Here is a 14,987-nt window from a genome sequence, read left to right as displayed (position 1 = left end):
ATAAAGTAAAGCAAGCAAGTTCATTAAAAAAAAATATACAGGTAATGATCCATTGTGCATTTTTTTTATAAAAATTATATACCCAAATGAGAAAACAAAAGTAAACAAGTTCATTAAAGAAAAAGAAATAAACAAAGTTCATTCTAATCCCTCCCTTCATTTTCATTCTAACTGTGGTGAATCTATGTCCATCATTTTGTTGTGGTGGAACCTTACCACAATGCAGGTGATATTGTCGGCACTGCCACGATTGAAGGCAGTCTCTGTCAACTTCATGGCAGCAGCCTCTGCTTCTTCCTCCATTCCCACAATGGAAACAGCGTCCTTATTCACCCAAATCATACATTCAAACTATAATCAGTAAGGAGTTGATAACGAATAAGGGACTCTACATTTATAAGATAGTTAGATTTATAAGACATTTAATATCTGAACAGAAGCTTACATTTTAAAGGATAAGTTTCCTTATAATATAGGTTTTAAAAGCTAAGGGAAAATCTACATTTATGAGGTTTTAAATAACCTAGGGTCCACCATGTCACATTGGAACATTAAAAACTAGATATTTATACAAAAACTTGTAAAAAAATATCTATAGAGAGAGACAGGTCTTAAGGGAATTGTGATGGCAATAATTGGGGGAAAGAACTATAGAAGGTTCAAGAGGGAGTAAAAACACAGGCAAGAAAAGAGCTTAATTGGGTTTCAGGGGCAGTGTATAATAATGTTCTAGTGCCTCCAAAAAATAGTGGTCTTACTAGAAAAATAAACAAATTAGCCAAGATAGATACAAGAATGAGGTAGTCTAAACTGAAGGGCACTCTTGCAAAAATTGGGTGAGAGGGCGCCCCCATCGGTTGCAAAGATTATTATATGGCGGATGCGAATGTAGATCGGAGATGGCAGTACCGCCCTGGATATTTGATCCAACAGCATGGTGACTTTTTAAGGTGCTGCTGCTGGATCAAATATCAAGGGTCGTACTTTTGTCGTACCCCCAATAACGATTTACATGCGCATTCACCATATAATTTCTCTTAAATGCATAACCATCCCTTGCATCCAATGGGGGGGGCGCCCTCTCACCCCATCTCTGCAAGGGCGCCCCTCAGTTTAGCATTCCTCTACCAAGAATAAACAAACAAGAGATTGGGTTTGGAATCAGCTAAAAGGCAAAACATATGTGATCAGAATTAAGAGAAGCATTCGCTAAGGGCATGTTCGTTTGAGATTGTGAAAATCGATTGTGGGCCCCAAACCGATTATCGGGCTGAAAATTACACGTAATTTTGAGTCCAATAACCGGTTTGGGGCTCACAATCAGTTGTCACAATCTCAAACGTACATGGCATAAGGGGGGACAAATTGACAAATTGAAAAAGCAGGCATAATGCTATAAATTCATGCAACTATATGTAGAACCGAAAAGCTAAATAAATGACACAATCACTTTAAGAAAGGTGCAATGGGCATCAATAGCACCCAGTGGCCAGTTTTCTACTTGAGGGCCCATCGTGCACATGGCGAGTGCTTGTAGAAATAGGGGCTGATGATCCAGAAGGCCACCATCGGACCAGATGGTGCTTGCATGTCCCACAGCAAACGGATTACCCTAAATGCTTGAAAATCACCTGAAAATGGCAATGGTCACAACACTTTATAGGAAAAACAAAAGCCCCTCTTTGATTGAGCGATTAGGATCAACTGTTTGCAATGGGACCAACAACATCGTCTGGACTAATGTTGGCTCAAGTGAACAACAACCCCGGTCACCGCACGTGCCAGTGTAACTGGTGAGCGCACAAAGAAAAAAAAAACGTATGAATCTTCATCCCCATTCAATGTTATTTTCTTTCTAAAAAATTCCAAGAGGGTACTTGGCCATGCAAGCATCTAATGGGACAATTAGTGCAATTGGATAAAATGTCCAGAACCCATCGTGTGTGTGTGTGTGTGTGTGTGTGTGTGTGTGTGAGAGAGAGAGAGAGAGAGAGAGAGAGAGAGAGAGAGAGAGAGAGAGACCTCATTTGGCACTACATCCCAAAGCCCATCGCTGGCTAGCACCAGAAACTCCAATTCTTCATCAACCTCTTCTTCCTAAGCATACATATGAAATTGGTAAGTTATTATTGGCTTGAGGATGCACATACAACAGTTACACTTAAGTCTACTGAGGCAAGAATCATCTCTCAATAATCAGAACACAACAAAGCTACTAGTTTTTCTTCATAAAATATGGGGATAATTTGCCTCCATCAGGAATTATTCAATCGCATTAATGGTCTGTAGCTAAAGAAGCATCATAGCCAATGCCCAATGTGTGTGCGCCTATGTGTTTTGGGGCAGGTCCTGTTCTATGATACGACCTAGAGGAAGGGTGATAGTCAGCCGCATCAATTTCTAGGCCGTAACCTAGGTAAATCAGCCTCGTCAATTTCGCAAATCAGCCCCTTGTCCTTTCTCGCCTTGATCTTTATTCTTCCACATTGATTTCTTTGATGCATAGGACGTTACATTTGCATCACCTTAATTGGACCACAAAAAATGCATGCAGAGCCCATTGAACAAAGTGGCAGCTGCAACTGATAGAAGTGGCGAATGTTTATAGTGTCCATGACAGCTCTGATTCATGTAAGAATAACCCGACCTTTTCCAGCATGGTAGGGACAAGGAAACCAAGCCCTAAATTAGAACTAGCAAATCCATCAGTTGTAAGGGTTTCACAGGTATTTGAACATCTATTTAACGGGCAATGAGATTACAAAAACATCCTAATAAAAGAACTTGCAAACTTCAGTATGATCAATTGCATCCCTAGAGCACTAACAAAAAATGCAGTCTATTCCCAATGAAATACTGAAAGTTTCTTAGACCGAGAAACTGAATAGTGAATGAATAGTGAATTGCGGACAAAATATTTATAGGAAATTGTAGATTTTCATGATTCATTACCAATTGTGGACGAATGGTTATTTGAGAAAAAGTTACTTCGAAGTTAGGACGGATTACCGTGATTTCCTGATAGTAATGCACAAAGAACAATATTCCTCATATAAACCTTAGGTGGAACTATTTCATTACTAGAAAGAAAAATATAATGAAGCATCAAATTGAAATGAAAAATGGTAGTTTAGAATAATAAGATAAGGTGTTATCACCAACGCAAGAATATTTTAAACTAAGAAAATAATGAAAAAAGAAAAGTTAGAGAACTGAAACCTCCCTCAATCGCAGTTTCTCAGGTGGGGGATAACTGAAATCACCCCTAGAATCCAAACATTAACACTAGTCCAGCATAAGTACCCAAGAACAAGGCAGCCCCCAAAATTCTAAGTTGAATGTTTCAAGAAGATTTCTTACCTGAATCTCAGGCTCAGCCACAACAAATTGTTTCAGCAAGCGGTTTCCAAATGCACGTGACATGGCCAACACGCCTCCTACTCGCCATGTACCTGTAAGAACAGCATGTCAATAACCATGAAATAGATTTGGACCTCAAGGTTGGCAACAAAAGAAATTTTTTTTCATTAATTCCCTTTACGAACTTAATTTCACACAGGCTACAAGGATTTAGCATGCAACCCATGATTTGAATTCAAAGATTCAATGGCTGAATACTCCTCCTTGGTGGAAGTAAGAACCATATTCCTTTTATGAGACGGAAATATGAAAGTCCCAATTAGTTTTTCTCTTTCGATTTCGTTGAGTAACCAAGAATCAAACAGAGATAACATTAGATGCCTCATGAGAGAAACCATTTTGGGACATGGCTCGACCCGATAAGTAATAATTCAATTTTAAGAGCAATTTTTTTCAACGAAAATGCATTAAGAAAAAAGATGATGAAATGAAAAATGTAACAGTATAGACCTTATTGCATGATACAAGTAAAAACCCAGTTCAATTGTGTATGTGCCAAATTAACACCACCAAAAGACTAGTGGCAGGCACAGAAATCAGCACTCTATAAGTTACAGAATGAACGGAGTCTTACCAGCCCACATAACAACTCCCCCAGCATTTTCAATTCGCTTGCGCTCATCGCTTCTATTTGGCTTATGATCTTCAGAGAGTGGTATTGCTGTCCGAAGGAATAACAAGAAAACTAAGATTAGGAATTTTCAGTCACAACTCATTGCTTCTTGTTTGGTGATATATTACAGTAGGCAAGAGCAGTCACATAAAACAGCAAACTTGAATTTCATGAAAAAAAAACTTCTTCATAAATAAAAATCATATGTAGATTGAAAAAGAAAAAAACGAATGTCGGTGAATCCCACACACAAATACTTCTAAAGGTTCAGGCTAAAAGAAATCTGCTAAGGATACTCAACTCAACTCAACAAAGCCTTTGTCCCAAACTAGTTAGGGTCGGCTAAATGAATCCTTTAGAAAAAATTCATGAAGAAGGTAAAAGGAATCTACCCGGCTCTAATCCTGGATCTAGTTGGGTTCTTCTACGTGGATCATTTTCTTCCATTCTATCCTATCCAAGGTCAAGTTCTCTGTTATGTTCCTAGCTATCAAGTCTTTCCTCAATGTTTCTACCCAAGTTGTTTTCAATCTGCCCCTACCTCTTTTTACTCCATCAATTTGGCACGAGTCGCCTCTTCTCACTGGAGCATCCAAAGGCCTATATTGGATATGTCCAAACCATCTTAAGCGGTGCTCTCTCATCTTCTCCTCAATTGGAGCCACCCCCACCTTTTTACGAATGTCTTCATTTTTAATTCTATCTAGCCTTGTGTGGCCGCACATCCATCTAAGCATTCGCATCTCCGCTACACTCATCTTATGCACATGCTGCTTCTTGGTGGCCCAGCTGAGCCGTACAGCATGGCTTGGCCTCACAGCTGTCATATAAAACTTTCCCTTTAACTTGGTAGGGATTTTACGGTCGCACAGAACTCCTGAGGCAAGCTTCCACTTCAACCAACCTGCTCTTATTCTATGGTTAACATCCTCTTCAATCTCTCCTTCCTTATGTAGAATTGAACCAATATAGCGAAAGATATCCCTCTTAGGTACCTCCTGTCCAGTCATATTTACTACATCCTCGTCCCGCCTCCTTACATTACTAAAGTCGAAATCTGCTAAGGATAACTGCGCAAAAAGCGTGTGATGTAAGAAATATGCAGTATGTATCACCACAAGCTTACTTCTTCAGTTATAGCAGCAACAATGAGTTGTGAGTTTATATTTTCACTTCCTCTTTTCTTTGACGCCCTAAAGCCAGATTACTTTCCTCTTTTTTGGTGTTAGGCAAGAACAAACACATAGAACAGTATGCCCAAATTTTATGATAAACAATTCATAAAAAGAAAGTACATAGATTGAAAAAGAAAAAACAAAAGGGGGTGAATCCAAGGCACAATGAGTTAAAATTTCCTCACTCTCACCCCATCCTATTCGACACCAGAGATTCAAAGCTCAGGAATTATTGATCTCCATGGACACCAATAGAAATCCTCCTACTACAACAATCTCAGATTCTAAGAAAGTTCTTATCCGATATGGAAGTGTAGTGACAGATGGGATCCCCTATACCTACAAACAAGTGTGGAGGGACTGCTGAACCAAATTTATTGCAGCTTAGAGACTTGTCATGCAGTTCTGCCAACAACATTAAAGAAAACAAAAATATTTGTATGTTTTTTTCTTCAAAGGAAAAACATTAAAGAAACCTGAACCAAATTTATTGCAGCTTTGAGACCTGTCATGCAGTTCTGCCAACAACATTAAAGAAAACAAAAAATATTTGTCTTTTTTTTCTTCAAAAAAAAACATTAAAGAAACATCTGCGATCCAAAATTAGCAATCAAATATGGTAAACTTTGGCTAGTTGGGATGCTATCCTAGTTGGGATGCTATCCTGGTCTTGATCTAAATGATGTCCAAGCACAACTCTTCGAAAACATCAGAAAGAAACAAGCCCAGAGAAATTAATAATGTGGTGAACAAGTCTACTTTTGGCGTGCTCGACTCTTATGGGTAAAGATCAGAGGCCTCCTAGAATTATTCTTGCACTGGAAAGCATCCCACACATGGAGAGAAGCAAACACAGCTGCTGATTTTTTGTCTAAGATTGATTGTCCATGTAAAAGGATGGATATTGATCCAGTATCTATTCCATCTGCTCTCTTAGATATTGTGTGTAAGGACTCAAGTGGAGTTCTCTATACTTGATTTTAATATTTTTCTTCATTAAATTCTGGTAGGGGTCATGCCTAACCCCAGCTTCCCCATCAAAAAAAGAAAAAAAAAAGTCGACTTTTGGCATTCAACCTCGATTTTGCCAGCTCAACGTAAATGATACTGTCAAACAAGATACTGTTTTTTCTGAGCAGTAAAAATGCTTCAAAAGTTCATATCGCTCAGGCTGCAAAATATGGCATCATAATTGATTTCATTTTTTAGCCAATGATAGCGGGCAAATATCTTGCAAAGTGATAAAAAAATTCCCATAGATTAAGAGGTACAAGAGGAAAGTACCTTGGCCTGCCTTTGATACCACAGCACGTGAATCTCCAACATTGGCTACATATAAGTGGCTACCGACCAGCACTGCAGTTGAAGCTGTTGAACCGTCATCTCTGTAAGTATTTCTTTCAGCTTCCAAGAAATCAGAATCAGTCCTTTGATATATTTCACCTGCAAATCGCCCAACAATATCAAATGAAACAAAAAAAAGGCCCTAAGATTATATAAACCTGTGAAACAAGAAACTGAGACACTTATAGCAATGCAAAATTAAGACTAAAACATACTTATGGCCAATTTAGTGTCTGTCATAAATTGTGGATGCTTCATGAGATTCTCAAATAAGTGTTCCTTCAGATACTCAGCAGCACGGGAACCACCATGACCTGTAGTAACATGTGATAATTATCAAACAAGGAATCTTGTCCTTCGATTGACAAAAAATAGAAAATGAGAAGGGAGAAAACCCAACCATCAAATATCCCAAATAGGTAAACTGGCTGCCCATCAATCATAGATGTTTTAACATCATAGAAGTCTTCCATCGTTGCTCTCTTTCCCCTAAAACTCGAGTACCCACAACTCAGCCTTCCATCTTCACTGTCAATCAGTCAAAAGATCCATGAGACCATCCTTATCTTCCAAATGAAGGAGACGTATCAATAGAATATTCAGAATAGGTTCCTTATATAGGGGATGGATGTTTTACGAATCCATTGAGGAAATCCATAGGTGCATGCTTTTCTAATCACAAGCACAAAAAAGAAGTTATAATTCCTTACTACAATGGATCTGGAAATGAGTTACAATTCAAATGCATTGGGTTTTGAGAAAACACGACTCTAGACTCCATTGAAACAGAACCAAGGGCTTCAGCATGTAGTCTCAACAAGAAACTAGACATTGTGAATTTAATTATGTCACCCTCCAAAACTAACAATGCTCAAATTATGTGCTAATGATAATCTAACATGTCACAGAAAATAGCAAATCCATCGAGATAATATGCAATGTGGAAGATCTCCACTATATGCAAACCAATCAATTCCAATTGATTAAAAGTCCAAGTGGATTTTCTTTGGTTTGGGCCAAAACTGAAGATGGATGCCAGCAAGCAATAGGCCACAAGTTCCACCAAAAAACCCAAAAGCAATTCTAAGTGCACGAGGCAGTATCCTTACTAGTTAAAATGTACCGGTAGATCAAATTCATACTATCAAAACAAGTATGAACCGCAGGGTAAAGTTGATAATGAAGAGAAATGGCAACCAAATTGACACAGCCCAATCACATATTGCAGTTACTTATCGGATACATAGATTACCCTAATTTATCTAAGATCACTTTCACTACTGCAACAAGCTGAGACACGTAGACGTCAAACCCCTTCACTCATGCAAGCCCAATTCTTCATCTGCTACTCATGACACCACATAGTAAATGCAACAAGTGCATGTACTCCTCCAGTCCCTTTCTAAATTATGGTTCATGTAACTTTTAGTCTCATTGCTTTCAAACTCGATTTACCTTGAACATATGACAGGTGACCTATCTCTTTTGTGTTTGTGCTCTCCTCGGCCTCTAGCAGTTTAAATTTTAACTTTAAACTGCCAAGTCTTCTAAACTTTTAATTTCTAAAGTACTGCCTTCTATAGTAAGGGTACCGCAAACACCTAAATTAATTTTTTCATACATAAAAAGAAAATCAAATTTTAAATCTCTAACAAAACGCACCCAAAACAAGATCTTCAAATATTCTGAAATCCTATGTAGCCAAGGACTCTCTATTTCTGTTGTTTTTAATGGTTAAAAAAAATATTTGAAGAGAAGGGGACGAATGGTCAAAACAGTACAATAGCGAAGAAAGCTAAAATGAAAGGGGAAAACAACTTTGTTTATCTGTCACAAGCTGTGCTACATGGATTCTTCTACATTGGCGAAGAACCCGTGTCGGACACGTCTCGAATTCCAATACTTCAGGATTCTTTGAGACACTTCTCTTTTATTTGTTTTTTTTATACTACCACCGCAACTCTACAATTACCACATGTTTTGAGTTTTATTCATCCTGATAGTAAGTTTCTTAAATGGAAATAAAACATTATATCTACTTTGCCTATTAAAATTTTCATTATATTACTTGTTATAATCATATTATTATGTAAAAGAATTAAAATCTGAGAATTGATTAAAATATTTTGGCAAATCCACGAATCGTTCTTTTTTAGGTTTGCCGAATCCGACGCTCGATAACCATGTCGAATTCCGACGCTCGTATCCGTACTGATGCAACAGAGGTCACAAGCGTATCACCAACAATAAAACAACGAACCACAAGGACCGGGAAAGATGTAATCCCACATCCTTTATTGCTTCATATTTTACTTTTTAAATTCATTACATTCATGTGTAAACCTCAAGTACACCATTGTATCAAGCATTGGCCATTCTTCACATACTGATTTAGCATTCATTTATTCGTGGCAGTTTCTAAAAAAAATCAGTAGATTATATTGGAAAATATTAAATTTCCCATACTTCCTAAAATACGTATTTGAATCCGCAAAACCATCATTGATCTTACTAAGAGGATTCCCGCTACATATTACTATTCAGTAGAATATCTTTGCATCAATCAAAACTATAATTTGTCAAAAATCAAAATTGCTTGCATCTAGGATAATATGTTAGCTCATTAAAAGTTTATTTCCATCCACGTCATCGTCACCTACTTTATCACATCTAGTTTATCACACATTGATTTATCACACCTGCCTTTTATTTATTGCTTTTTTTGTTTTCAATTTGGCATACACAATGGCCATTCTTCAGATACTGATTTAGCATTCATTTATTCGTGACAGTTTCTAAAAAAATCAGTAGATTATATTGGAAAATATTAAATTTCCCATACTTCCTTAAATACGTATTTGAATCCACAAAACCATCATTGATCTTTCTAAGAGGATTCTCTGCTACATATTACTATTCAGTAGAATATCTTCGCATCAATCAAAACTATAATTTGTCAAAAACCAAAATTGCTTGCATCTAGGATAATATGTTAGCTCATTAAAATTTTATTTCCATCCACGTCATCATTACCTAGTTTATCACATCTAGGTTATCACACATTGATTTATCACATCTGTCTTTTATTTATTGCTTTTTTTGTTTTCAATTTGGCATGCACAATGGGACCAAAGTGTGTCATTGAATGATGATCTATAGGTTGAACCATCTATCCAATGTATTCCGTGCGTCTAGATTGTAATCTTGTTTGTTTGGGTAAATACTTGGTGACAAGATACCATTAAAAAAAATACTTGGTGACAAGGTGACATACATCTATCTCCTGATTCTGGTATTGTGCAGGATAACGACATTGGGTTAACTAATCATGAGAAGCCAAAGTTGGATAGCAATTTTAACTTTTTTTTATATATAACATAGGGTATACCCACTCCACTTGGCGGGACTATTCCCTATGGATGTGCACATTCACCTGTAAACCACGCACATCGGGTAAGCCCAGGGGGAATCGAACCCGCGTCAATGGGGAGCATACCCGACCGGACCCAAGTTCCAACCCGATGAGGTTCAACCCAACCCAAGGAACCCTTTTTCCAACCCGAACCCTACCCGAGTTCCAACCCGACCCGACCCAATTTTTTAAGCTTACTAAAAACTAAACAAGGATAAAAAATAATGTCGGGTTTCACTCGTGTAGCCCAAGCCCTCAACCCGAACCCGAACCCGAACTCAACCAGGTTAGAAAAACCCAACCCGAACCCGAACCGGGAGACACCCAATCTGACCCAACTATTTTTCGGGTTGAACCCGACCCGAGTTTCACCCCTAATTAAGAAACAAAGAGCAATCCCACGACCAGATGGTCCAGGAATAAAAACTAAGAGCCAAAAAAGGAAGAAGAAAAGAGAAAAACAATTGAAGGCCCCTCACAAATGTAAGTGATCAAAAGACTCAAACTGAACTCTCCCAACCCCAACACGGACCAGAGAAATTGCCTCACTATTTAGAGCGATATACAAGCTGAAAAGATGTTGCATGACCCTCAGTCAACAACAAGAAATCCTCAATCTCGTCTGCAAAACATGACGGGATGTCCTTTCACTTTTTTATCCATTTAATAACATTGAAGGAGCCTACCTCCACAATCAAGGACTCAAGTAGAGCATGGTCGAAAAGCCTCAAGCCATGAAGGAGAGCCAGGACTTTTGCCTTGTAGAATTAATCGTATCAATTGAACTTGAATACATCAAACTAACCACAAAGTTTTCTCTGTGAAGAAGCCCGCCAATACCAATTGGCCCTGGATTCCTGAGAATCTGCCCATCAAAGATAAGTTTCTGGAATCCTATAGAAGGAGGGGCCCAACATGACAATGAATTAAGTCAACGGTGCATAACACTCTTTCGGATCTCGGCAAAAAAAATATCGAATGGAACACAAAGTATCTCTAAACAACGGAGTAGACACAGTAAAGTGAATGACAGTAGAAATATTTGATGTCCAACCAAGTGAACGTTCGTGCCGGAACCCAAAGACTTCACATCAATGTGGAGGTTTCACACCTGCAAGATAAGAAAGGCTTCAAGAGAGCTCAAATTTTCATTCATTCTTCATTAACTCTCTACAAGGTAGGCATTCCAAGATAAAACGCGGAGGGGGGTGGGGGACAAGTGCTTTCTCCTAAAAGAAGGTAATAACTACTCTCTCCCTTATCTCCAACTCATAACTATTGCTTATTTGTAACTCATAACTACAAAGTTACAAAAATGACAAGTACATCCCTTACTCATTAAAAGTCCATAAATTACAAAGTAAGACCCAATCTTATAAAAGTCAAGAAATACCAACTAAGACCCTATGATATAAATAAATTTTACACTCCCATGCCTCCAATAGTCTAGCACTAGCTAAGAAAAAAAAATTCTCTAGTACTCCAAAAATTGTCCAGCTGGAAACAAACTCGGATCCAGTCTGTTGGAGAGGTGAACTGTCCAATCCATAGTTCGGTAACTCCACGTCTAGCCATATCAAAGTGACGAATAGCTACTGATGTCGCCATCTGCGCTGTGATACTCCAAATCCAGTGCTGATGTCCCCATCAAGAACGCAACTCGCTTCAAATAAATTGAAAGCAAAGGCCCAAATCTCTAATAATACTGTAATGAATGAGCAGGTTGATCGTCATGTCATCAAATCCACAAATGTTGATGCAAAGGAAAGGAATGTCCCTATTGCTAAAGTGCAAATAAGCAATCATTAGGATTTTATCTAGACAGGTTGTCCAACAGAAACCGCTGACCCAGAGGAAAGAGAAGATCGACTAGACCTGCCTTGGGAATTAATTGGAAATCTTTTTTCAGAAATTTAAAATTTTGGCCAAATCAATGTTCTGATTACAAATTAGATTCTTTTACAAATTAGGGTTTTATTCATAAAAAGTTCCTTCAAGAAATTGTTGAATTCATGCTCCTAGTGTAATATGCAAACATAACAAGCAAACTTCGGAAAATGTTGAGTTCATGTTCTCGACAAGTGGAAATGACCTGCAAGCTTCCCCGTGTACCAGCCAAGAAAAAAAATCTTACCCTAGAAGTGCTTCCTAGAATGATAGATATCAATTCCACCCTAGATACAAAGTGCAAGTTGTGACGAAGAGCATCAGGCATGTGAAAAAACCAATTACTCCAAAAGCTTAAGCTGTTGGAGTTGGTGTTATTTAATCATTTATACTTCAACACACACACACACACAACCCTCTCTCTCTCTCTCTCTCTCTCTCTCTCTCTCTCTCTCACACACACACACACACACGTGGCCCTTCTTGTTTATGTTGGCCTTACACGTGGACTTTTAATATCAAGGAGTTGTGAGTTTTGAACCGAGGACCTATAGCTGTGATACCATGTGAAACAACCAATTACTCCAAAAGCTTAAGCTGTTGGAGTTGGTGATATTTATCATTTATACTTAAACAAGGCAAATGTCCAAATACTTTGATAACTATCTGAATTCAGACAATTGACAGTAATAAGGCTATGTTTGGATGCCTATGTTTTGAAGATATAACAATAAATGAGCAATTATTGCAACCTTGTCATGATAGTAGCAATATGCTGGCACAAGCAGACTCGTGAGCAAAACAGATACCACAGCAATGTGCTGGTAGCAATCACAGACTTTTTGTAAACAGAATCGTGAATCAAACAGACATATATTGTCCAAATATTTCGAGTAACTACCTAAATTCAGACAATTGACAATAATAAGGCTGTGTTTGGATGCCAGATATGTTTTGATGAAATCACAATAAATGATCAAATATAGCAACATTGTCATTACACTACAGCAATGTGCTGGCATGCAATAGTAGACTTATTATAAACATAATCGTGAATCAAAAAGACAAACAATGTCCAAATATTTCGATTAACTATCTAAATTCAGACAATTGACAATAATAAACCTGTGTTTGGATGCCAGATATGTTTTGATGATATCGCAATAAATGATCAAATATAGCAACATTGCCATTACACTACGGCAATGTACTGGCATGCAATAGTAGACTTATTGTAAACAGAATCGTGAATCAAAGAGACAAACAATGTCCAAATATTTCGATTAACTATCTAAATTCAGAAAATTGTCAATAATAAGGCTGTGCTTGGATGCCAGATTTGTTTTGAAGATGTCACAATAAATGAGAAATTATTACAACACTATCATGATACTTCAGCAATGTGCTGCCATACAATTGCAGACTTGTAGAAAACGGAGTCGTGAATCAAACAGACATATACTTCCACTGCAAAGCCTTCAGGGGAAACATATAAATGAGCAAAAATGAACATATGCATTAAGCTGTCTATTAACATTGACATGTATTAACATTGAAAAAAAATACATATAGGTAGATATACCTTTTCCATCCTCCACTGGCAAAACCGCCTTCGTCCACATTATCTTTCTCCGGCAACACATCAATACCAGTTCCAGAATCCGGCGTACCACCTGTGGCAAGCATCATTGTTCTGACTGCCCTGAATTTGCGACTGTAAGGATAACTCACCCCCAATCTCGCATCTAACTCCCTCCTAAAATCCTTCAACTGCCCCAATCTAGCAAAACTCTTGACAAAACCTACTCGAAACACTATATTCCTTAAGCTAGCATTGCATACCATCTAAATTGAATATCTCCGGCCTCTAATGCCAGAATTTCGTCCTCGAGAAACAGAACAAAAGGAATAGGAATAATAATGCAAACAATCGGCTTAAATCCACCGAACAAAAACCAGATCTCTTCTTAAATTCCACTGAATTAGTAATCTAGCGAGCCAATTAACAAAAAACAAGATCTACTTTTTATCTCCTTAATCCCTTAGACAGTTAAATTGCTTAGAAGAGGAGATTTAACGCAGATCTATGAGAATATTCATAAATGAAACTGTTTGTAATATTTAAAACTTTCTAATCAAACCAGATCTAAAAAGCTTTGATCTAGCCTTCGATCCTCTGCGCAAAACCCTCTGAAGTAGAGATTCAACAACGATTCATAGAACACACTCGGATCTAGAGATCGTCTACGATTCGAACAACAAACAAGGATTTGCAAAGAGATTTAAAGATTGAAAGCAAAAGAAGAAGATAATTGCTAGATCTAGCTCGATTTTGCTAGGAATTCTAGGGCAAAAGATCTTCTGAGGTTAAATTTAGGGATATTCGAAACCCTAAAGACTAGAGAGAGAGAGAGAGAAAAAAAACTACTATAAAGAAAGCAGAACGAATGGACACTCTGAAAGGGGGTTTATAGGGAGGAAAAAGAAGGAGAGGTTTTGGAACCGCTCAGGGCTCACACGTGGCAATTGCATGCATCTCTCTCTTTACACGCGCGTCTGATAACGACGAAGTATAACGGACTGAAAGAAGGAGTGCGATACATGGCGAGTGCATGAATGTGTGTCGTTAGCTTATAATCGACTTTTCATTTTTTTTTTCCAAGGAATGCTAGAGTCAATCGCTGGACACTTCAATTGCACAGCATAGTCAATCTCATTTTGAAATATCAGCATGATCTAAACCGTTAGTTCGATGGACTTCACTTTAGATTGAGAACAGCTAAAAAATTTGCTCTCATAAGAGGATCCTAATCATCTGATGATTTGCTTGGAAATAAACGGTTGAGAAAATATAAAGAATATTTAGGCCTGTTTCTTTTGGATTTTGATTACTCACTGTGAGTCCAAAACTGATTATTGGACTTGAATTATGTTTAAGCCCTGTTTCTTTTGGATTTTGGGAACTGATTGTGAGCCCAAAATCCCGTTAACTCTTCTCAAACCCGTCAGGTGGGCCCACCCTTTTATTTCATTGTTTTGATGTGGCGGGCCTCATCATCCCCACGCAAGTCCATGCATATAGGATGGGGCCATCATTTTACATCTCCTGCTTTGATGGGTGGACCTACCATCTGCA

At 37.9% G+C, this 14,987-nt stretch overlaps 1 protein-coding gene across 1 annotated transcript; it reads right to left on the bottom strand.

Moving 5' to 3' along the window:
- Window positions 1-26: 26 nt before the first annotated feature.
- On the bottom strand, window positions 27-14,394 carry LOC143847575 (putative protein phosphatase 2C 52). The gene is made up of 8 exons (XM_077356494.1): window positions 13,434-14,394; window positions 6,953-7,080; window positions 6,768-6,866; window positions 6,493-6,651; window positions 3,995-4,081; window positions 3,361-3,452; window positions 2,023-2,097; window positions 27-324 (listed from the first exon to the last, which is right to left on the bottom strand). The coding sequence occupies exons 1-8, from the start codon at window positions 13,694-13,696 to the stop codon at window positions 163-165; spliced, it is 1,065 nt and encodes a 354-aa protein (XP_077212609.1). The 5' UTR covers window positions 13,697-14,394; the 3' UTR covers window positions 27-162.
- Window positions 14,395-14,987: the final 593 nt, after the last annotated feature.

Source organism: Tasmannia lanceolata, unplaced genomic scaffold, assembly GCF_043159265.1.
Source record: "Tasmannia lanceolata isolate RefF3 unplaced genomic scaffold, GAP_Taslan_0.1 ptg000015l, whole genome shotgun sequence".
Lineage (NCBI taxonomy): Eukaryota > Viridiplantae > Streptophyta > Magnoliopsida > Canellales > Winteraceae > Tasmannia > Tasmannia lanceolata.
Note: the sequence above shows the minus strand (reverse complement) of the source record. Positions and strands in the feature narration are given on the sequence as shown.